Source organism: Capra hircus, chromosome 15, assembly GCF_001704415.2.
Source record: "Capra hircus breed San Clemente chromosome 15, ASM170441v1, whole genome shotgun sequence".
Lineage (NCBI taxonomy): Eukaryota > Metazoa > Chordata > Mammalia > Artiodactyla > Bovidae > Capra > Capra hircus.
Genome location: NC_030822.1, coordinates 20,836,563 through 20,861,951, shown reverse-complemented (window position 1 = coordinate 20,861,951; position 25,389 = coordinate 20,836,563). Strand labels below are relative to the sequence as shown.

General features: G+C 36.8%; 1 protein-coding gene across 1 annotated transcript in view; it reads right to left on the bottom strand.

Moving 5' to 3' along the window:
• The window catches only part of DCDC1 (doublecortin domain containing 1), a 96,815-nt gene continuing 75,103 nt past the window's right edge, over positions 3,678 to 25,389 (bottom strand). Inside the window, exons 6-8 of the mRNA XM_005709613.3 lie at positions 24,167 to 24,372; positions 6,007 to 6,100; positions 3,678 to 4,132 (exon numbers count right to left, since the gene is read on the bottom strand). Of these exons, the coding sequence (XP_005709670.2) occupies positions 4,122 to 4,132; positions 6,007 to 6,100; positions 24,167 to 24,372 (311 nt within the window). The 3' untranslated portion in view covers positions 3,678 to 4,121. The remainder of the gene's footprint in view (positions 4,133 to 6,006; positions 6,101 to 24,166; positions 24,373 to 25,389) is intronic.

Here is a 25,389-nt window from a genome sequence, read left to right as displayed (position 1 = left end):
CTTCTCTAGAGAACAAATCCCCAGCAAAGGCAGACTCCTGAATATAATGAAGAGGAGGCATGTCAGTTACAGATAAATTAATAGTATGAGCAACTGGAGAATCTCTTATGAGGACAAAACAGTTATACAAAGACTACGTATAAAATCTAAACAAATTGGAGAGGGGAATACAAGGAAGATTACCTAAAGCACTCCAAAGAAAGTATTTAATGAACTCCAAAAAATTATGGGCCTAAAATTAAGAAAGGGCAAAAGCAAGATGAATTACGTTACAGGAGATTCAGGCAGAACAATAATAGATCAAGAAGTCCAATCAAGATCTAAATTAGATGTTGAACTGTGGGAAAATACATCCTGGGTAGGATTATTTAACTCAGTAAGGTGAAAATGGATAAGACTGGTTTGAACAAAGGATGCTATTGACAGACGTGGAACTTATTGACTTCATATCTCTCACCATGAGAGACACTGCAAGGAAAAAATAGCTGGAGAAATATGTTAGAAAAACACAAGTATGGGCCAGAAAGCAAAAGGAAAGTAAGAGAAAAGAAAAAAAATCAACTTCCGCAAACTCTGCTGCCCCAATGAAGGGAACAGTAATACAGCAGAGACAAATCCCAGGGGCAGATCCTAAACACTGAAGCAGACGAGGACAGAAACATAAACTCAAGACCAGGAGCGATCAAAAACAGGAAAAACCACGTCTTCAGGAGGAAGTGGCAGCAGTGTCATGGTCGCCAGTGGGCACGTAACACAACATGGGCTTCAGAAACACAAGCAGTTGCTTCAATTCAGAAATCCACTGACAGTTATTCTCCAGTTGGAACTGATGGGAGACAAGGGGGAAGCCATGCCCATCAAAGAAGGTTCTTAGGCTTTAACAGCTCCATAGCCAGAGGTCAGTAAAGCAGCCACTGGGACCCAGGACTGAAATGACTGCTCCCAGGGCAAGGTGGGTACAAGGCCACCAGCTAGAGCCTACCCTTTGCTCAGCATGAGGTCCGGAAACACAGGACTCAGAGAGAAAAGAACATTAAGATGTCTGGAATATTCTACAAATAACTGAAGAGTTATTTTCATAAGTTGAACAAGTATGACAGAGGCCACCACTAATATAAATTTCTAAATGTTGCAAGAATGCAACATTCTCGGTACCCTCTTCCAGAATAAAAATAACAGCAATAATGATGATAATGTTCTACAACACTTACCAAGTGTCAGGCACGTGTTCTAAGAACTCTAAGGAGACCTCATTTAATTCTTATGACAATATATTAAAGTAAATATGATCATTCCTATCTTATAGATTAGGAGACTGACCCTCAGAGAAACTGAATAACCTGTTCAAGATCATTCAATAAGTGGCATAACCGAAATCTGAATTCTGGCTCCAAAATCAAAGCACTTAACTGACACTTCATAAAGCCTCTTTGAAAGAGGAGACAATGTACAGTGGTCAATTTCTCAAGCAAGATATTATAAATACATAATGCTTAAATAATGTTTTGGTGGGAAGCTGCTTCCCTTCGAGCTATCTCACAAGTCATATACTCTGCTCAGCAATAAAAATTGGCTGGCATTTTGGCAAGTTTGACATGAACAATGGTTTCTCTTCTTTGCCTTCCTTCACCTAGTCTCTGCTATGGTCTTTGGCAACGGTAATGTGGGTGTGGATCATGCCAAACAGGAAACACATCGTTTCGCTTGGAAAGATCATATGAGAAACTGGGGAACTGGATTCTACTCTGAATGTGCTGGGTGTAGGGCTAATGTGGTCATCTGTCGGTTCTGTGGGAAGTAGGGAACATGAGAAAGTTGGTGGAGACCCATTTCAACTTCTGAGGTCCTGAGGGATGACACCCACTGCAGGAGCCCAGACGGTAGCTGCTGGAGGAATTCCAGCTCAAACCAGGCATCCAGAAGCCATCTGGCTGATACTGGAAAGCATAAAATAGGAAGGACTTCAGTTTCTTTGAATTTTAATTTCAAAAGTTTGAACTTTTATTGGATTTTAGCTCACAAAGGTAAAATTATTTGATTTTGGAATTCACTTCTCTGAAGACTTAAAATTTTTGGATTTTAACTTCTTTAGCATTTGATTCTTCAAATTTTATTTCTTTACAAAAATCTGATAATGGGCAAGAGTAAACATGCACATTGAGGGTCTGTTATTGAAATTTTGTGATTGAAATATGTTAATCCTGTCATTTGATATCACTGTAGAATCTCTGAAGAACTTTTTAAAGAATATATAGCTATTTTGGGCAGCTAACCTGAAGTAGGAAATGGAATAGGAAATGAATGTTTAGTGTTTCATAGCATGACTTTGAAGCCAATTTAATTAATGTACTATTCTAACTCATTTCAGAATCTTCTAGGATACATTTCATACTACCCACAGTGATCTAGAAAGATTCACAAAGTAGTGGGGAGGAGTGGCTTGGTTATTGGAATAGTAGCATCAGAAAGGTCCTAGGAGACTATGGCCTTTCTTAAGAGGAAGAATGACTCCCTTCATTCACCATGATGTAATAATTAAGTTGAGAGAAGTTAATAAGTTAAGAGAACAAAAGGCTGGGGAATGTTAAGAGGAATAGAGTGTTATTAAACAAATTCATCAAAATCTAATACTATCTACATGTGTTTTGCCACTACCAAGCGCTTCTATGACCCAGGTAGCTCATATATGATTGGTAAATAGGGTAATGATGTCAGCAAGATAAAGTTTGATAGGTGAATACATACTTTTTTCCTAGGCAATGGAGACCAACAGAGTAGGAGTAGAACTCTGTCCTTTAGCAGGGAAGATAAAAGACATCAGCTTGGCTGTTGCACTGGCACTCCCTTCCCAGAAAGGTGCACCCTCTGCCGTGCATGACTCTCTGTGGGAGTTTTGCTTCCTCCTGTGGCTTCTTTAAAGAAATCCCACTGACTTAGGCCTCCAATTGACTTTCATCTGCAGTGTCTCACATTCTATTGTTTCTGTGCAGCTTTACTATCTTCTGCAGAACTCTGAGATGACTACCCAGACTGTTCATATTATCTCCTAAGTTAATAATTATTATTTTAGATAGTGTTCCAGTTTTAAAAGTATATAGACTTTGAATGGTCTTCCTCAGACCTATTTTTCTCACAGCCCTGTTATTTTTGAGGGTATAATTTTGCAGAATGCATTTCTCACACTTATTTCATGCTCTAGTAGAAACGCTGTACTAGTAATGCTGACCATATATAGGAATACAGCATCTTTACACAGTGAATAGTTCTCTTCCACTCTCAAAAGAATAGATCAACATAGGAAACACAACTTAAGAACTTTTCCACATAGAACAAAGTAAATTTCTTTGCTAAAATCTTCTAAGGTTTAGAAATTTGACCATTTGCAAATCCTATTGGATTTTGAAGGTTTTATTAGACTTGAAAAAGTAAAAAAAAGAAAAATGGTTTAATGTCATGTCAAACGTGCTAATTTCTCATAGCATAGGAGGAACACTGGAAAGTATATCTAATGCCAAAAAAGAAGCAAGAGTTAGAAAATTTTTTTGTTTTGTACATCTGTTACTTTTCACTCTTGATACCCATTACACTCCTAATTTGTGCTTAAAATAAAACATAATTTCTATGATATTAATATTAAACATATTAAGTGACTTTTTCTGATCTGATACTGAGCAAGCAATCAAAAGAAAATCAGAATGTTGGCATTTATTTAAAGTAAAAGAGAGCTTTATATAACACTTGACCTTTCCCAAGTTAAAAGTTCAGAAGACTATCAGACATAAAAGTTTAGGGACCTCAATCACTTGATGCACAAAATCATACTAACAAACAAAGAAAAAAGAAATGCAAAAACCTAATGTTAAGTGACTAGGGTGCTGCAGACTGGAAGTTCCTTCAACAGGATTAGCTTCTTTAAGTATTTTAAGTCCAGTGAACTTGTTATGCTTCCACATGTTAGTAGTTGCATAGGCTAATTTCAGCTGGCATAAGCTTTTATAAGTATGCAAAACCACGGGGCAAGGCATGCATTAAAATGTGATAATAACACACTTCTGGGACACATGAAGCATGAGGCATGAATCAGAATGCCCTTGGCAGCTATGAAGTCTCACACCTTAGAGTCAGAACTTTTCTGTTTTGATAAGTAATTCTGTTATACCACATTTGGGATGGGGGAAAAAAATCAACTTTCTAAATTTAAACTTTTATCTTAACCAGGGTTTCTTAGAGTTTCAACTCTAGCAATTTACTCAAATACAATTTTTTAATTCCAGGTGAGCTGGAAATTATTCAAAGCAAGATAGGATCTTAAGAAAAAGTGTTCTTTATTTTCTTAATGAAAATTTAAGAGCAATTATGTAGTATTGTTTATCCTAGAAAATTTAACCATGTGATGAGGTAGGGGCCAAAAATGTAAGAAGGAAGAGATCAACTTTAATAATGTTACTCTCCCACTTCCCCCGGAAAAAAAAAAAAAACATAAGGAGGAATTTCTTGTGTTACTTATGTCTTAGAGGTAAATAACTAATGCTTCTAGATAGTAATGGGTAAGTGTCTACAAGTGCCTTGAAATCCTCAGATGAAAACTCCTAATAAAATGAAAAATAATGCTTATACCTAACATGAATGTTAAAAAATAACCAAGAAAAATAGATGTAATTTCTAATACATACACACATATAAATATATGATACTTAGCAAAAAAAAGTTAAGTTATAAATAATAAGTATCAAACTATCACAGTGATCACTCAATAGGATTCATTAAGGATGATAAAGCTAGGAAAGTTTGCTTTTATACAATAAAAGCAAGGATAATGGAAACAAATGGGAGTATCCAGTGTAGCTATACCCTAAAATCACATCTTTCTGGATCTAGCCTTGCAGTTAAGCATGCCACTTACAATTTTGGCCGTATTCAGATATGTGAACTCAAGGTTTAAATGAAGTGATAGAACTGTAAAGTAGCATATTTAATAGTGTAACTGTGGCACTATTAAGGGAATATTAACTACTACTAAAGAAATAAAAAGTAAAATTTTTAAACAGTAAAAGTAAAAAAGTAAAGTAATAATTGTTGCTGCTGCTGTCTCTTCAGTCATGTCCAACTCTGTTACTGACAGTAATTTAATGATAGCACAAATGTGGAATCAAGTATTTTTTCTTTCAAAGAATGGCAAATCAGTGCCTTTAGAAATATAGAGGAAGATTTTTTATTTTGACAAACACAAACAATAAAATTGTTTTAAAGCACATTTCATGACTTTTGAAAAACCTCTAGAAGTTAGCCAAAACATTAAAAAAAAAAATCTCTTGAGTATACAGTAGCACAATTCATCTTTCTCTTTTGAAAGCTGTATATCATAGAAGTTGCTAAATATGAAAGTATATCAATTACTTTTGTCTATTAAGTATGGCTTGCTAAGGTTAAAATACCCATTATTTTTTTAAAAAATCTAAGCTTGTACTCTGCTTAAATGAATGTTCATGACCCCCGAAAATTCATATGTTGAAATCTAATCCCCAATGTGATTGTATTTGAAAAGGATTAGGTCAAGGGGGTGGAGACCTTATGAATGAATTAATGTCCTTATATAAAGCACCTCAGAGAGCATCCTTGTCCCTTCTACTATCTAAGGACATGGTGAGAAGACAGCTGTCTATCAATCAGAAAAAGGCCCTTAACAGATACAGAATCTACCAATGTCTTGATCTTGGGCTTACTAATCTCCATAACTGTGAGAAATAAATGTTAGTTTGTTTAAACCACTTAGTCAATGTATTTTTTATAGTACCCAAATGGACTAAAACATGCTGAAATAAAAGCTTCTCTAAGCTTTAATAATCTTTCATGATTTCCCTTTCTATAAAAATGACATATTTATTCATGTTATAATTAAACTGGTTTTTATGTCTGTTTTCCTTTTAAAAGTACAAAGTAAAAACAAAATTATGTAAATGCCTTTTGAGATAGTATCACATAGTTTACAAACTCTTTGCCACTTACCTTTTGAAATCTCTTTGATTTTTCTGCCATATAAATCATAAAGATATCTGGCTGGTGAATTTAGGTTCATTCTCATTGTGCAAATATCTAAAACCTACACAGAAAAAAAAACCTTAAGAATAATTTATCACAGTTAGCTCTAATGAAATTGAAAACACATTTAAAGTACTTTCTCTACTATATGGCTATTTAAAAAATACAATTAGATGATTTATCACGTTTCGAATATATGAAATAGAAAAAGACAGTTAAAATTGCTAATTCCAATTGTACTTTAAGCACACAAATATTAATAAAAAAGAGAAAGATGTAAGAAATATTAAAAATAATCACATATTATTTCATAAATGGAAAAACTCTGGGAGACTTCTATATTTTTCCTGCTCTTTTCTATTAATATATTTTTCATTTATTTTACAATGGGAGGATATTATATTTTAGATTAGGTTTTAAGGTTTTCTTTAGCTTTTAAATTCTTTCCATGTGTCCTAAAATAAATTATAGGTTAAAGTGTCTGCCTGTAATGCAGGAGACCCCAGTTCTATCCCTTGATCAGGGAAGATCCCCTGGAGATGGAAATGGCAACCCACTCCAGTACTCTTGCCTGGAGAATCCCATGGACGGAGGAGCCTGGTAGGCTACAGTCTACCGGGTTGCAAAGAGTTGGACATGACTGAGCAAGTTCACTTTCACTTTCAAAATAAATTATAAATATTACCTGATCACAGCTAACTTTGATAACTTACAGTTTGGGTACTAAAAATGGAATTAATAAACTACATTTCATGGTTTTCCATGAATCTGAGTTTGAAGAACTTCACTTTTAAAAAAACTTATTGGAGGATAGCTGCTTTACAATGTTGTTAGTTTCTGTTGCACAGCAAAATGAATCAGCTGTACGTATACATGTATCTCCTCTTTTTTGGATTTCCTTCCCATTTAGGTCACCACAGAGCAGAGTTCCCTATGCTATATAGTAACATTCTCATTAGTTATGAAGAACTTCACTTTTGATGGTTTCTAATACGCTAAAGTCCTTCTCTTAATATTTTCATTTCTCAATGTGTTCTTGCTGTAGAAATAGCCCTTATAAAGGTGTAACAATCACCTTTCCAACACCAGGGAAGACTTAAACATGCATCAGTTGGAAAGAAAGCTCTACTCACAAGACGAGAACAATTAAATTAACAGAAGGGAGTTGAGAGGTCTCAGGAACCTGAGGGCAGGTATTATCAGGCTTCAGGAAGTGACTCCCCAAACATGAAACTTACCACAATCATTTAAAAGTCCATAACACATTCCAAATCCAAACTAAATGTACTTGTCTATTCCAACCTTACAATTCATAGCTATGATATATTGCTTTTACATTACCAACAACTGCTCAAGGACGATGTTCATTGTATGATTATATACCTTATAAATTTTTCTAGTTACTGATAACACACTGCCTCCATTTCTGCCCACTTTTATCCTTATTTTAAAACTAGATCTTGTATCCTAATCCAAGCCAAATCAACTCACTTTCTTTGTGACAACAGACATATTGAAACAGCTTAACGTATTCATTTCAGTTCAGTTCAGTTCAGTCGCTCAGTCATGTCTGACTCTTTGCTACCCCATGAACTGCAGCAGGCCAGGGCTCTGTGTCCATCATCAACTCCTAGAGTTTACCCAAATCCATGTCCATTGAGTTGGTGATGCCATCCAACCATCTCATCCTCTGTCGGCCCCTTCTCCTCTTCTCCTCTTCTCCTCAATCCTTCCCAGCAGCAGGGTCTTTTCCAATGAGTCAGTTCTTCGCATCAGGTGGCCAAAATATTGGAGTTACAGCTTCAACATCAGTCCTTCCAATAAACACCCAGGACTGATCTCCTTTAGGGTGGACTGGTTGGATCTCCTTGCAGTCCAAGGGACTCTCAAGAGGCTTCTCCAACACCACAGTTCAAAAGCATCAATTCTTCTGTTCTCAGCTTTCTTTATAGTCCAACTTTCACATCCATACATGACCACTGGAAAAACCATAGCCTTGGCTAGACAGACCTTTGTTCACAAAGTAATGTCTCTGCTCTTTACTAGGCTGTCTAAGTTGGTCATAACTTTCCTTCCAAAGAGTAAGCGTCTTTTAATTTGATGGCTACATTCACCATCTGCAGTGATTTTGGAGCCCCCAAAAATAAAGTCTGTCACTGTTTCCACTGTTTTCCCATCTATTTGCTATGAAATGATGGGACCGGATACCATGATCTTAGTTTCCTGAACGTTGAGCTTTAAGCCAACTTTTTCTCTTTCCTCTTTCTCTTTCATCAAAAGGCTATTTAGTTCTTCTTCACTTTCTGCCATAAGGGTGGTGCCATCTGCATATCTGAAGTTATTGATATTTCTCCTGGGAATCTTGATTCCAGCTTGTGCTTCTTCCAGTCCAGCGTTTCTCATGATGTACTCTGCATATAAGATAAATAAGCAGGGTGACAATATACAGCCTTGATGTACTCCTTTTCCTATTTAGAACCAGTCTGTTGTTCCATGTCCAGTTCTAACTGTTCCTTCCTGCCCTGCATATAGGTGTCTCAAGAGGCAGGTCAGGTGGTCTGGTATACCCATCCCTTTCAGAATTTTCCACAGTTTATTGTGATCCACACAGTCAAAGGCTTTGGCATAGTCAATAAAGCAGAAATAGATGTTTTTCTGGAACTCTCTTGCTTTTTTGATGATCCAGTGGGTGTTGGCAATTTGATCTCTGGTTCCTCTGCCTTTTCTAAAACCAGCTTAACGTGTATATAGAGGCAAAACTATACTTTTCTTTCAGTCTGGAGAACAACTTTCAAATATCATGACTGATTTGGCTTGTCATCCGAGTTGCTGTATCTAGTAACGTGTTGCACTTAAAAGGCAAATAATATTTAACCAATGAATTTAATTTGACAAACTAACATTAGCTGGATTATATCAGAGATTCTCAGCCTTTACCCTAGCCTTAAGTGTTAGTCGCTCAGTCGTGGCCGATTTTTTGCGACCCCATGGACTGCAGCCCACCAGGCTCCACTGTCCAGAAGATTTTCCAGACAAGGATACTGGAGTCGGTTGCCATTTCCTTCTCCAGCCTTAAACATGACCAATAATGTTCCCCCATGCCACGTACTTCCATGGGCATTTACATGATTCTGTGTGTTTCTTATACCCTGGCTGCAATCCAGCGCTTCAGGCAGTTTTTCAAAATCTATATATTGCTGCTGTCTCTCTCAAAACCAAGAAGAACGTTCATGATTAAAGATACAGTGATAGGAATAATCTTGAACATTCTAATTTATGAGGGAAATATTCACAACATCAGTGCTTTACCCAGTTAGATAACAAGGTACTTGCAATGTACTTCATAAGTGACTGTAAGCATTGTCATGTAGAGTAAATCCATTAACGTCAGTGTCGCTACTTGAAGTGTGTCAGTGCAGGAGAACCAAGGCCATGTGTCCTCATAAGTCAAACGCAGGGCTCCCTAACTTAGAATGGCCCCTACCTCTCTCTAGTCCTCTTGCCCATACCTGGGACTGGTCCTTGCTACCCTAACAAATAAGGTAACAAGTGTGGCAGTTCCAAACCTCACTCTTCCTGCCTTCTTTCCTAATCTCTTGGGTCAATTTCTTTAGTGACTACTACACACAAGTTAACCTAGGACTCCCACTGAATGGACTGAAACCTTTTTTAAAGATGCTCAAAAAGCAATATTCAAAAATGCAAGAGAGAAAGCATCAGGAAAAGAAACCACAGTTTCTTCTGGGACTTGAGACAGAAGGAGAGTGGAACATATAAACACTGGCATGGGATCGATCTATTTTTAGCAATTAACATAGTCTGACTAGAAAAATTCTTTTCATCACTTTCTCCTATCTGACTCTGCGCCCAAATAGTATCCTTTTGCAATTACCACCACTACCTGCCTCATTGACAAAAATACTCAAAGGAGGTAATTCAGAATGCATTCTTCCATAGCCAGTCACCTTGAAAATTACCAAGAACCTATGTAAAAGTGACTCAGTCATGTCTGACTCTTTGCAACTCTGTGGACTGTAGTCCACTTGGCTCCTCTGTCCATGGAATTCTCCAAGCAAGAATATTGGAGTGGGTTGCCATTCCCTTCTCCAGGGAATCTTCCTGATCCAGGGATCTCCTGCACTACAGAGGATTCTTTACCATCTGAGCTACCAGGGAAGCTCCTATAGCTAGTCCCATAAACCCTAAAATGATGCAATCCCCTCCTTAGGATACTCACATTCTTCATCTTTCCATTTGTAACATTTAGTTCTCAATTTCTTAAGATTACAAATCTATTATTTAAAAGTGCAACGAAGCCGTTTTGTACAAACCATATTCCCCAGTTACTAGTGAAGCTTCAAATACCTAAATATCCTCTAAAGTTTTATCATAATTTACCAATTAAGCTAAGCAAAATATGAACGATTTAAAGATAATCCCCTTTACTTCAACTAAAATGTCGATGATTTTAAAATATTGCTGTCTTTGAGTTTTTAAAAAATTAGCCAAGTAAAATTACATGGCTTTCTAACTCAGAGATTCTTCTCCTTTCATTGCTAAAACATCAGTAATAATGTTTGTGCAAGCCGAGTTTTAAGAGTTAAATGAGTTTTAAAATTGGCATTAGAAAATCAGATATATTAGAAATTAATAATGCATCAGCAAAACTGCCACTCACCTACTTTCAGGATGAAAGATCTTTGCAGTGTTTAAGCATTGCCAACCTTCAGTAATCATCTCCTCATAGTAAATTAAAAGTGGTGTAAATTAGTATCAATATAAATTTCTGTCAAAAGTCCTAAAAGGAAGCCCCTATTTGTAAGGTCATTCCTGTAATTTAAAATATTTAACAGTGCTAGCTTGCTGTAATCTTAAGGTTAATTAAAATACCATTTCCACTAATCTGTAGCTGTTAAGCTTGTTAACATATTACTTTTTTGATAATTTCTTATAGCTTAGGTTATAGAGAACTCTTCTGATACTAAAATCTAAAAACCATTATACTGTAAAACTAGATTCCTCTTGACAAGCACATGGGAAGAGATTTTTCATAAACTCTTTTTAGTTGAGTCCATTTGTTTATAGTTTGGGGAGTCACCTCCATGTCCAAGCATATCTGGTGCAGTTTGCAGCTTTCAGAATGGCTACCATAGAGGTGGTATGGTTTCATAGTTTAAAGTCTCTGAGTTCAGTTTCAGTTCAGTTAAGTTCAGTCGCTCAGTCGTGTCCGACTCTGTGACCCCATGAATCGCAGCACACCAGGCCTCCCTGTCCATCACCAACTCCCAGAGTTCACTCAAACTCACGTCCATTGAGTTGGAGATGCCATCCAGCCATCTCATCCTCTGTCGTCCCCTTTTCCTCCTGCCCGCAATCCCTCCCAGCATCAGAGTCTTTTCCAATGAGTCAACTCTTCGCATGAGGTGGCCAGAGTACTGGAGTTTCAGCTTTAGCTTCATTCTTTCCAAAGAACACCCAGGAGTTTGGTTTAGTACTACCCAAAAGTAAGAGTGTGCTTAGCTCAACATAACCCTGGGCCACATGAGCTGAGTCTACAAGCCATCAGATCCAACACTATCGACTTCCTCAAAGACGAAGAATCTTAATAGCTTTTTATGAGTCACTGCCCAGAAATGTAACCCCAGATTCAGCCCTCTACACACACCTCCTTCAAAAGATCCTCTAGAGCAGGGGTCAGGACACTACACACACCATGGGCCAATTCTGGCCACAATCTGTTTCTGTATAGCTTGTAGGCTGAGAAGACTCACATGCTTTTAATTGTTAAAAAATAATCAAAAGAAGAATAACATTTTGTCACACTTTAATAATATATCATAGTATATGAAATTCATATTTCAGTGCCCATAAATAAAGTTTTCCTGGAAAACAGCCATGGTGTTCATTTACAGATTTTCTATGGCTGGTTGCACACTAAGCATCAGAGTTGAGTGGTTGCAACAAAGACTTTATGGTCTAGAAAATGAAGAATATTTGCTGTCAGACCCTTTACAGAAAAAAATTCCTACTCTCAGTCTACTGCATTATCATTCACTTAAGATTCTATCTATTCTTCTTTATATATTATCCTCAATGCCTTCATCCATTTCTAAGACCTTTACATTGCACACTCTGAAAATTCTCCCCATGATCAACAAAAGTGATTAGACCATCAACCTCCTTTAAAAGAAAACAAGCTTTCCTCTGAGTTCTCTCAGTTTCTCAGAGTCCTCTCAAATGCTGGGATTTTAGTCCCTTACTTCACACAATCTCAAATTTGTGAACTGATGTTACAATGTTACTTCTTGATAATTTCTCCCCAAGCTTCTTACTGAACAAACAAACAAATCATAAAGATTTACAATGACTACCACATTGACAAATCCAAAGGATATTTTAATGCTCATTTATTTCAATCTTTGAATAGCATTTGAGTTGCTTCCTCTTTCTTTAAATCCCCTTATTCCCTGAATTCTGAAATATGGTAATCCACTAATTCTTTTCCTGCCTTTTTTTTCTTGTTATAGGCTCATCCTCCTCTATTCATTAATTGGAATTCTTGAAGGTAGTCCTAGCCTTCTTCCTGCTTCACACTAAATTCTCGCTTATGGCAATCTAATCAATGCTCCAATGTTTCATTTTCTATCTATACACTGACAACTTCCAAATTGGTATGCCTACCCCTGAAATACTCTGAGCTTCAGACCAAATAATACCTATTCATTATCTCATTCAAACAGATCAAAGATCCCTCAAAATCAACATGTCCAAGACTGAATCCCATCTCTTCGGCTTCAAGCCTAGTCTTCTTCCAGGCATAGGGGAAGATACCTCCTTCTATCTGGGTATGCAAACCAGAAACTGCAAAATCATCCTTGATACCTTGAACATCTCACTTCCCTTCACACCATGTATCCAAGCTATTATCAGGGCCTGTTGATTTTATCTTCTAAAAATCTTATCCATTTCCACTCCCAAGGTCCAGGCTATTATCACCTGTCACTAGGACTCTGGCAATACTTAGCGAATAGTTTCCCTGCATCTCCCTGGCCCACCCAATCTGTCCTCCACTGAACACCAAAGTAATCTCTCCAAAAATAAATCTGGTACCCTTTCTTCCACTCTTAACTAAAACGTTTATATGACTTCTCACCATTCTTTGGAGGAAAAAGGCAAAAATCTGTAACCTTTTTTACAGGCTATTCTCTCCCTCCTAAGCTAAACTTTTAATTCATGGGATCCATCCTGCTCACTCTGCCGTGGAATATTTTCATATGCTGTACTCTCCGCTTACCTCCTCTCAGAAGACCTCCCTGTCACCTATTTCATATTCAATAATTTGATCATTTTATAAACACCTTTTCCATCACTAGACTGGTGGCTCAAACGGTAAAGCATCTACCTGCAATGCAGGTGACCTGGGTTTGATCCCTGGGTCAGGAAGATTCCCTGGAGAAGGAAATGGCAACCCACTCCAATACTCTTGCCTGGAAAATCCCATAGATGGAGGAGCCTTTTAGGCTACAGTCCATAGGGTCGCAAACAGTCCGACAGGACTGAGTGACTTTACTTTGAGGACAAGATCACGGTTTTTCACATCTTCAAATCCAGATGCTTGGAAGATTTATTCATAAAAATATCACAAATTAATGAATTAGTGAAAGTTGTGACCAACCTAGATAGCATATTGAAAAGCAGAGACATTACTTTGCCAACAAAGGTCCATCTAGTCAAGGCTATGGTTTTACCAGTGGTCATGTACGGATGTGAGAATTGGACTGTGAAGAAAGCTGAGCACCGAAGAATTGATGCTTTTGAACTGTGGTGTTGGAGAAGCCTCTTGAGAGTCCCTTGGACTGCAAGGAGATCCAACCAGTCCATTCTAAAGGAGATCAGCCCTGGGTGTTCTTTGGAAAGAATGATGCTAAAGCTGAAGCTCCAGTACTTTGGCCACCTCTTGCGAAGAGTTGACTCATTGGAAAAGACTCTGATGCTGGGAGGGATTGGGGGCAGGAGGAGAAAGGGACGACAGAGGATGAGATGGCTGGACGGCATCACTGACTCAATGGACGTGAGTTTGAGTGAACTCCGGGAGTTGGTGATGGACAGGGAGGCCTGGCGTGCTGCAATTCATGGGGTCGCAAAGAGTCGGACATGACTGAGTGACTGAACTGAACTGAATATATGTCTAATTTAAAATCATTTCATCTTAAATTTATATTGTTATTAAAAGTCCTATAAAAGCAGCAAATTAAATTTTTGATCAATGTTATAAAATTATGCTGTAACTAAAGTATGTGTAATTCCAGAAAAAATATTTCAAATAAAATTAACTCTTTTTATTATCAGAGCACTGAACCTGTACTCTCCTTAGAAAATAAATTAGAAAACCTCTTTACATTTGAAGTAATATTCTGAGTTGCCTATCCAATGTTCATTCTCCACCTCATCCTTGCTGTCCTGATTTTGATTAAGGGTTCACTCTCTCCTTTTGACTCAAGGAAGGCTATAATTATTTTGACTGGTATAAAAGTCAATTATGGTGATCCCATGCTCCCTATTAGTGAATGATCTGGGGATGCTGCTGCTGCTAAGTCACTCCAGTCGTGTCTGACTCTGTGCAACCCATAGACGGCAGCCCACCAGGCTCTGCCGTCCCTGGGATTCTCCAGGCAAGAACACTGGAGTGAGTTGCCATTGCTTTCTCCAGATCTGGGGATAGACACAATCTATTTCTAGCCAATATGACACAAGAAGGGCTTCTGGGAAAGACTTCTTCACTCATAGTGAAGAGATGATCCTTTTCTGCCTCTAGACAAATTACACCAGTTTGTGCAGTGGCCATCCTGTTAACAATATATGAGAGAAAACAAAATCCAGAAAACTATAGAGAACATAACTGGAATCCTGTCATACTATGTATGAAGACTCCCTACCTCTGGATTTCTTGCTTCTTTTTTGCTTAAATCTGTTTCAGTATCTTCTATTTGTAGCTACAGTCATCCCAACCAACAGAAAAAAAAAAAAAAAAAAAACCAAACTCAATCTCCTCAAACAAGAAACATTGTTTCTGCCAGCTCAGTGAGTATTATTAGCATGGGAAATAGATTGCAACAGTAATCACTATATAAACCTAAGAAGCAAACTATTTAAGAACCCAAAGAAGAAATTTAGCAAGCTGTGAAAATGAATAGATAACTATGAAATTAATTCACTAATTTACTAAAAATATTTCACCTCTGGAAATTAATTCTACTTGCTCAGTAGAAGAGAACTACACTTCATCATAAATATTTTGAGAAAGGGAATCAGTTATACTTCTTTTGCTAACTGAAAGACTGTCAAATACATTACAAATTTTCAATGAATTAACACATAATAAAATGTAAGACTTTCTATTTAAGAGAAACATTTTACAATGACTTATAATAAATATTATAACCACTTTTTAATTTGAAGATGCCAGGAAATTGGCTGAATTTGCACCTATTATTTACTTCTTGTTCTTACTAAGTATTAATAGCTAAAAGTGGTTGCATCATTTGGCATTCTCATCAGTCATCTGTGAGATTTCCAGTTACTTCAGATTTTCATCAACTCAGTATTGTCAGTCTTTTTAATTTTACCCATTCTAACAAGCTGGATAGAAAAGACAGAGAAACCAGAGATCAAATTGCCAATATCTGTTGGATCATCAAAAGAGTAAGAGACTTCCAGAAAAACATCTACTTCTGCTTTATTGACTATGCCAAAACCTTTGACTGCATGGATCACAATAAACTGTGGAAAAGTCTGAAGAGATGGGAATACCAGACCATCTGACCTGCCTCCTGAGAAATCTGTATGCAGGTCAAGAAGCAACAGTTAGAACCAGACATGGAACAACAGATGGGTTCCAAATCGGGAAAGAAGTACATCAAGGCTGTATATTGTCACTTTGCTTATTAACTTATATGCAGAGTACATCATGAGAAATGCTGGGCTGGATGAAGCACAAGCTGGAATCAAGACTGCTGGGAGAAATATCACTAACCTCAGATACGCAGCAACTGAACTGACTGATTCTAACATGTATGCAGTGGTAACTCATTGTGGATTTAATTAGCATTTCTTTGATGATTAATAACATTGAGCATCTTTTCATGTGCTATAGTTTATTTCTAGGTCTCTTAGTAGTGTTCAAATCTTTTGATCTTTTCTATTGAGCTGTTTGCCTTCTTACTATTAGAAGAGATTTACACACACACATACATATATACACGCTGAGTGCACATTGTCAGATGTGTGCTTTCTGAATATTTTCTCTCCAGTCTATGGCTAGATTTTTCATTTCTGTTGTTGTTTGTAGAAGGGCAGAGGTATAAAATTTTAGGTAAAGTAGATATAATAAGTTTTGTTTCATTTTTAGTTCAGACTTTTTAGCCTAGCTAATGTCTCTTCTGGGAATTTTTCAGTTTTACTCTTTGATGAAGTACAGATTGGAGTAATTTCTTATCATACAAATATCTAATTTTCACCAATATTTGTCAAAAAAAGGACTGTCTTTTACTTGCTAAATTATCAAGATTAATTTGCTATTATATGTGTGGGTCAATTTCTGTTTTCTTTCATTGCGCTTTATATGTATTCTGATGCCAACAGTATTCTGTCTTGATTATTTTAGCTTTGTAATGAATGTTGAAATAAATGTTAAGATGAGGTAGTGTAAGACTTCTAAATTTGACCTTTCAATTCTTCTGCATTTCCTAAGATTTTATTGATCTTTTTGGATCCATGATTAACTTTTCTGGTCTCTTCATGAACCCCCTACAAGTTCAATAAACTTCCCTCCGACTGATCAAAATAGGAATGTCTCCCTTGCCTGCATGTACTGCCACAGCTGTTTCCTTTTTACATCTCTGTTAGTTCTTTCTCTGGTGTGTGCTTGGGCCAGGTCTTGTGGAGTTACTTTGTCCATGAGTAACTTAGTTTTAGCCAAGATACAAGCGGGACCCTAGGCAAAATTTGGGAAATTTTCTCTAAATATGTCCTTCATCTGTGGCATTTCATGATAGATTACAGCCATTTCAGCCTCCCAGAACTTTGATGTCTTGTGGAGACCACTGTGCTTTTCTTGGATTCTCTCTCCCCCGACCAAGTCCAAAAATTGCCTCTAGAGATAAAGACAAGGTAAACTTAAGGCACACGTCAGTTTTCCCTGTTCTCTCCGGCATGGTAGTCTGGGGCTTCCAGCTGCCTAATGTTTAAACATAGCTGTCTTGTATTTTTTGTGCAGTTTTCAGTTATTTAAAACGGGATGGCTAGTCTGATACTAGCTTTTCTGCTACGACTGTAAAAAGATGTCTCAAATTTTGTTAATGGCTATGTTAACTCATTTTCCTAGGCAGCACTAGTGGTAAAGAACCCAACTGCCAGTGCAGGAGACATAAGAGACACGGGCTCGACCCCTGGGTCAGAAAGATCCCCTGGAGGAGAGCGTGGCAACCTACTCCAGTATTTTTGCCTGGAGAATCCCTCGGACAGAGGAGCCTGGCCAGCTATGGTCCACTGGGTCGCGAAGAGTCGGACATGACTGAAGCAAATTAGCACATATAGCACACAGCTCATTTTTAGGTGAGAACGCATAGGAACTGGAATGTGACAAACAGTATATTTGTGGCAGTTTCACATAACAAAAAAAAATAACGTTCTTCAAGTCCAAAAAATGGATTCTAGTCCTAGCTATCCCAGTTAATCCACTTTGGATATGGCAGTTAACTTACCTAAGTCACCATTTTCTAAGTTAGCAATTTTTCTAATAGTCCAATAGTTAGATTATTAGATAAAATTGTATTATTTCATAAAATTCTGTAATTATAATGTCTAAAATTAAGCGTCAACAAGGATACCTTAATGGTAACGTATATATGAAAAACTAATTTAATAAATGCTTCAATTTAACCATTATTGTTATATGTTCTTAGCAATTTAAATGTATCAAGATAAAAAATGTAAGTATAAAAGCCATTATAATTTTAATAAAAAACAAAAATAAATTTATCTTTTCAGATTTAATATCATGTTTATGTTTTAACTGTTTAGGGGAGTTAAAGCATAAAGTTAAAGACTGTCCTTAATTACCATCTGTAACATAAATAAATCTTTAGACTGAAAGTTATCATTTGTTTTTATTCTAGCTAAGGAAATCCAACTCCCTCCTTATGATTTCATGCAAAAAAAAAAAAGTTCTGGCTGCCAAGTAATCACTTATAATGTTCTGAAATAATATTTTAATTGTATAACCCTAAAATTCATACTACATAAATAGACAACTGGCAATCCATGGCCTCTTGAGAATAAACTGTATCATCAATTTCTATATTTTTAAAAATTCTGCTTTCATATTTTTTAACCTGATATTAAACCCTGGTTATGGATAATAGACTAATTTTTAAAGCAATAATAGTATCAATGGGCTTTTGCTCATATATCATAAAAAGCTCTTTAAAGAACTTCCAACATAAATAATCATGACCTCTCCTGTCGGAATCCATGTTGAATATCCTTAATCAAATTTTGTTACTCCAGGTGCTACCTTTTGAATCTCTTAAAATGTTCTCTAAATTCTTTAATTCACATTGTGCGGAAAATCTCTGTTATAGCTACTGATTTGTATGTGAACATTCCACAGTCATGCTGTGGAATTTTGTATGTTGTATTTTTTTTTTTAAACTAAATTGGGCCTTTCCTATTTTTCCTTTAAGTATACTTGGTTTACAATATTGTATCAGTTTCAGGTATATAGAAAAATGATTGTTATATATATATTTTCAGATTATTTTCCATTAGAGGTTATATAAGATATTAAGTACAGTTCCCTGTGAAAGTGAAAGTGAAGTCACTCAGTCGTGTCCGACTCTTTGCGACCCCATGGACTGTAGCCTACCAGGCTCCTCCGTCCATGGGATTTTCCAGGCAAGAGTACTGGAGTGGGTTGCCATTTCCTTCTCCATAGTTCCCTGTGCTGTTTATCTGTTTTATGTATATTTGGTTGTATCTGTTAATCCCCTACTCCTAATTTATCCCTCCCAACCTCCCTTTGCAGTTTGGTAATCATAGTTTGTTTTCTACATCTGTGAACCTGTTTCTGTTTGTACAGATTCATTTGTAGTATTCTTTAGATTCCACATATAAGTGATACCATATGTAATAAAATTTATCTTCCTCTGATTTCACTTATTATGATATTATCTAGGTTCGTCTCAGTCACTGCAAATGGCACTATTTCATTCTTATCATGGCTGAGTAATATTCCCTTGTGTAAATATATCACATCTTCTTAAGCCCGATCTGGTGATGGACACTTGAGTTGTTTCCATATCTGGGCTATTGTAAGTAGTGTTGATAGGTATGCTGAGGTGCATGTATCTTTTCAAATTAAGAATTTTTGTCTTTTCTGGATATATGCCCAGGAATGGGATTGTTAGATAATATGGTAGCTCTATTTTTAGTTTTTAAACAAACATCCATACTGTTTTCCATAATGTTTGCATCAATTTATATTTGAAATGGACCTCTCTTTTATAAAAATATTTATTTAATTATATGGCTGTACCAAATCTTTGGAGAAGGCAATGACACCCCACTCCAGTACTCTTGCCTGGAAAACCCCACAGAAGGAGGAGCCTGGTGGGCTGCAGTCCATGGGTTCCCTAGGAGTCCGACACGGCTAAGCGACTTCACTTTCACTTTTCACTCTCATGCACTGAAGGAAATGGCAACCCACTCCAGTGTTCTTGCCTGGAGAATACCAGGGACAGAGGAGCCTGGTGGGCTGCTGTCTATGGGGTCACACAGAGTCGGACACGACTGAAGCAACTTAGCAGCAGCAGCACCAAATCTTAGTTGCAGCATGCAGGACCATTTGCTGTGGTACTCAAACTCTTGGTTGCAGCACGTGGGATCTAGTTCCTGACCAGGGATGGAATCCACACCCTCCTCACTGAGAGTGAGGATTCTTAGCCACCGGATCAACAGGGAAGTCCCAAGGGTCTTTCTTAAACTTCTTAATGTTTTTTGTTGTTGCTGTTTATTGAACTATTTTTCAAACTAACAAATGGTAAATATCATAGAAGTCTAAATTTTCCTCTGACTTAAAGGCATTTGATATGTCTATTATTTATTTATATCCTAACTGTCCTATGTGAGTAATTCCCTCAATACTTATGTGATCTTTCACTAGTAACAGGGAAAAATCACTGCAATGAAATATATTTACATACAAATATTAAGGGAATATTTACTTTTTTCTAAGTCAGACTTACTATACATATACTACTCCCATCTTGCTAACTTGTTGACATTTTCCTTTTCATGATTTCTGAACTCCTTGTACTAGTTCTCATAGCAACTAGTGACCTAATTTCCCATAAATTATTTTCTGTCACACAACTTATCTTTCTCTTATACCACATGAGAAATGGAAATACAGAACAAACAGAAGACTGTGAAAATTCCCATCAATTTCTAAGTTTGAGGTTTTATAACACCAGAGAACAAGAGTTCTTAAATTTTAGTGGGACTAGGCAACATGTGGAGACATCTGCTGAAATTCAGATTCCCAAGCTCAAGAGATTCTTGATAGGCTCAGAGTGGGGCCCAGAAGTCTGAATTTTTAACATACAGACAAGATGATTCTGATGTAGGTTTTCTCAGAAAGTCACTAGCATTATGTGTACAATAGAGTAAAGGAAGATAGAGGGGGGACTAGGAGAGAGGCATCCAAGAAAGAAGAGAGAAAAAGATAATCTCCAGGTTGAAGGTGAAGGGACTAGGGTGGTTATAGGGAATAATCAGGTCAAACTGGAGAGTGAGATAACATGGGTTTTTTCCATTCTTTCATTGATTTCATTATCTTTTTCATCATTTCCACCACTGTAATCTCATGCTATTAGTGATAGAACACAGAAAGCTAGCAAAAAACAAATAAAATGTAACTATTAACTGCTGAGAAAAAGATAAAGATGTCACATAAAGGAGATGCTATCCAGGTGGCTCAGTAGTAAAAAATCCACTTGCTAATGCAGGAGAGGCAGGAGACCTGGATTCAATCCCTGGGTCAGGAAGATCCCCTGGAGGGGGAAATGGCAACCCACTCCAGTATTCTTGCCGGGACAATCCCCTGGACAGAGGAGCCTGGTGGGCTATAGTCCATAGAGTCTTAAAAGAGTTAGACATGACTGAGCACACATCCTGGATAATACAATAATTCACACAGCTTAATACTGCTTCTCTGACAAAGATTCCAGGAGGTAACTGAGGGAAAATAAAACTTATCTACCACAATGCAAACCTCAAAAAGCTATATATCTAAAGCAGTTTTCATTTTACATTTACTTTGCACTTGTGCCCACAAATTTTTCCTAATATCTTTTTCAACACATGGATAATGTTTAGCCAATGCCCATAGTAGTGGGTGCTGCGTGATTACTAAAATCATACAAAGTAATTCTAAAACCACCTGATTCCAATTTCAAGGGGATGGACCATCATTCTGATATTCTAGAGTATAGAGAAGAATGGTATCACTTTTGCCCTCATTGAAACTTTTTAATTAGCTAACCTTTTAACCTTCATTTTGATTATGTATCTATTACTGAAATACAATTATTTCTCCTTGACTCCATTCTGAGTATCAGAGGGGACTTTTAAGCTCCAACTACCTTATTTTATCACTCATCTTATATAACTCCCTCATTTCACTGCAGTAACCTTCACCATATTAGAGTCCTTTACTTTTTACTTCAGTTTGATATTACTTAGCAATAATCTAAAAATAGCCATTAGTTCCTGATATTCCTAATATTTTATCATAAAGGAGAAAATAATTTACATTTTTTCCTATGTCTATACCACCTTTTTAGTACTACTGCTGATCTGATATTAATTGATAAATGGGCATTGCCCTGTGATTATCAACAAACATTTCAAAATTTAAATTTTATACAAAAAATAATTAGCTAGCCTTATTTTCCCTCCAAAAAGTTCTATCAACACCCAACACCAGTGTTTAACTGCCTTCTCTCTTTTACTGCATTCTTAAAAGTAATATTGAGACAAATGTTTACAAATACATTTATTACTGAATCATCTTCTGACTTTTATAAAAATTGTGACAGTTCTCTAAATTTTACAAACTGAAGAAAAAAGTAAGTGAAAGAATTCTTTGAACATCCAGTTTTAAATAAATTGACCTCTCACGTCAAAAAGCAAAACAGCAGTGACATTTTTGTTTTATACTCAACCTTTCATCTAAGAACATGTAATCTGTAAGAGTGACTATTACCCCAATTTTACCACTGAGGCATAGAATTACAGAGATTGAACTGAAGTGAACTCAAGAGGTTATCTAATCTAGCTTCTATCTCCAGGAATGACTACATTTGAACAATCCAAGAGATGTCCACATTCTCTATTTTTCAAAATCTCCAGGGAAGATGTTACAACTTGCCTTAGCAATTTGCTCTGGTGTGTAATATCCCTCATTTCACTTATAGTCCAAATCTGCAGATAAGAAGGAAATAAAATCCAGTTTCCCAGCTCCTTAGTAAATATTCTTACGCAGATGTAGTTATAAAACAACTACAAAAATAAGTCGATGAAGAAATAGATATTTCAATAATAAAAATTTCCAATATCTAGTCAACTATTTACCTGTTTAAAGCAATATTCATTTTGAAAATATTCTGGTATAACAAAATGATTTATAGCTATCTTCATTTCAAAATAAATGTTTCCCATTAATAAGAAAAATAAATTCTATTAGATCTGTATTTATGAGTCCTAAAGAGAAGAATGGGCTTCCCTGGTAGCTCAGCTGGTAAAGAATCCGCCTCTAATGCAGAAGACCCCGGTTCAACTCCTGAGCAGGAAGATCCTCTAGAGAAGGGACAGGCCACCCACTCCAGTATTCTTGGACTTCCCTGGTGGCTCAGATGGTAAAGAAGCCACCTGCAGTGCAGGGGACACAGGTTTGATTCCTGGGTTGGGAAGGTCCCCTGGAGGAGGGCATGGCAACCCACTCCAGTCCTCCTGCCTGGAGAATCCCCACAGACACAGAAGCCTGGCAGGGGCTACAGTCCGTTGGGGTCGCAAAGAGTCAGAGATGAAAGAGTGACTCAGCACAAGCACAAAGAGAATAGCAAGATAAGAATTTAATGGGAACTTTCTGAGTGCCAGGCATTGTACTCCACACATAATATCACACTGAACACTAACATCAGTTTTATCAGATAGGCATGTTACTATCACTAGTTTTCAGATAAAGAAATTGAGACTCAAAGAAAGTTATAAAAGGTCTTATAGATAGTGAATGACAAAGCTAGGATTAAAACCTAAATAGTTTGGTTATGTTTCACTGTCTCTCTAATTCATATTTAATAAATTTTCATTGCTTTCATTATTATTATCAAGCTACTTTAAGATTCACTGAAAAATCCTTATCTGAATGAAAAGACTCCCCTCCCCCCACCAAATTCCCATTAGTTTCTCTGTATTTTTAAATATCAAAGACCTGGGAAGTACAAGCACCTTCTTAAAAACATGCATTTATATGACAATACTTTGAAATTTGTTTCTTAAAGTTTGCTGAATTGTTACATGATTTTTCTTAGTCCTATCCAGATTTACTTTTTTTAAATGCATATGGATACTTTTAAACTGAATCGTTGCTATTTCAGATGTCATTGATTACTTTGAAGAGCAGAGGGGCTTCTAGGTTTTAACTACTCTTCTAAATGAAAAGGAGCAGGTTTGAGCTTTGAAGCTAGTTAAATTGACTTCAACCTAAATACCCTGTAAAGTATTATAACCAACTGGAATGTTTCCTCAAGTGTAAACAAAACTTTTACCTAAGGGAATGGCTAAGTATGTTGGCCAAATTATTTCCTGAAATGCTGTTGCTTAAGTAAGTTATGTTGTAAGTGCAATAAACATACTTCTAAACAGCTGAATTCTTGCATTCTCTATAATGACTCCTTAATATTTCAGTTTATTTGCTGACAGTGATATACAGAAGGAAAAAACACATTTCAAGAGCCATAAAAACTTTGAGATTTAATTTTTACTTCAATATTTAATACAAGATTACCTTTTTCATTGTTTCCTTTCCCACTGTAATCTCATGCCCATCCTGCCCCATGCCATTCTTAAAGAGTAGAATTCGGGCTGAGGTCTTCTCAATAAGTTTCTGCATTCTAATAGAAAGAACAGGCTTGGTTTTCCGTCTTTTGACATCAGTAGGAAGCATCAGCCCGTTCATTGTCCAGGTTACTTTCTTCATTAACAACAGATGGTCTAGAAGAGATTTTTTTAAAGTCAAGTCAATATTTGGCTTTGAAATTAAAAATGGACATATCGCGCTTCCCCTCCCCCAATACCTATATTGTATACACCAGCTAGTCTCCATTTAGATGCTGGTTTCCTAAAATGCTACCACCAGGTTCCCACTAACCATGACATAAGCTGTAGCAAGCTGTCTCCTCTGATAGCCTGCATAAATCATCATTTCTGAAGGGAACAGATGCTCAGGGTATGAAAGAGTAATACCACAATTTAGTCCTAATTAAAATTCACCTTAGCATGCCTCTATCACTGATCACGTGCACTGAGCTGAAAGCGTCCATTGAAAGGGTCTAAGATCCTTTGATTACCATTAAACAACATAGGTCCTGAATTTTTGTGTTCTTTAAGGGTGAGAAAACATTTTTTTTCCTCTTCAATATGATTATTAACCATGTTGCTTTAAAGAAGACGACCTCCAAATAGTAGCCTTATACATAACTCTTCTCTTGTGACTAGAATGAAGGTGCCTTCTAGGACATCTTTGGTAAGAGATGGAAACTATTTCACTAAAAATGAAACCCAGTTTTTCATTAACAATTTACTTTGACCCATGTATTTTCTGGGATTCCCTGGTGGCTCAGACGGTAAAGGGTCTGCCTGCAATGCAGGAGACGCGAGTTCGATCTCCAGGTCAGGAAGATCCCCTGGAGAAGGAAATGGCAATCCACTCCAGTACTCTTGCCTAAAAATTCCATGGATGGAGGAGCCTGGTGGGCTACAGTCCATGGGGTCGCAAAGAGTCAGACATGACTGAGCGACTTCACTCACCCATACATTTTCAAAGATGTGTGCATGAATATAAGTTTCAAAACTCCCACTAATATTAATGGAAGTGTAACTAAATTACTATGTATGACTTTGAAAATGTAAGGGTAAGAATAGAAGTGCAGTATATTGCAATACTAAGTTGCTGTCAGCATTCCTCTCTTTTCAAGAGGTTTCATTTCACAAATAAATAATTTGCACCTG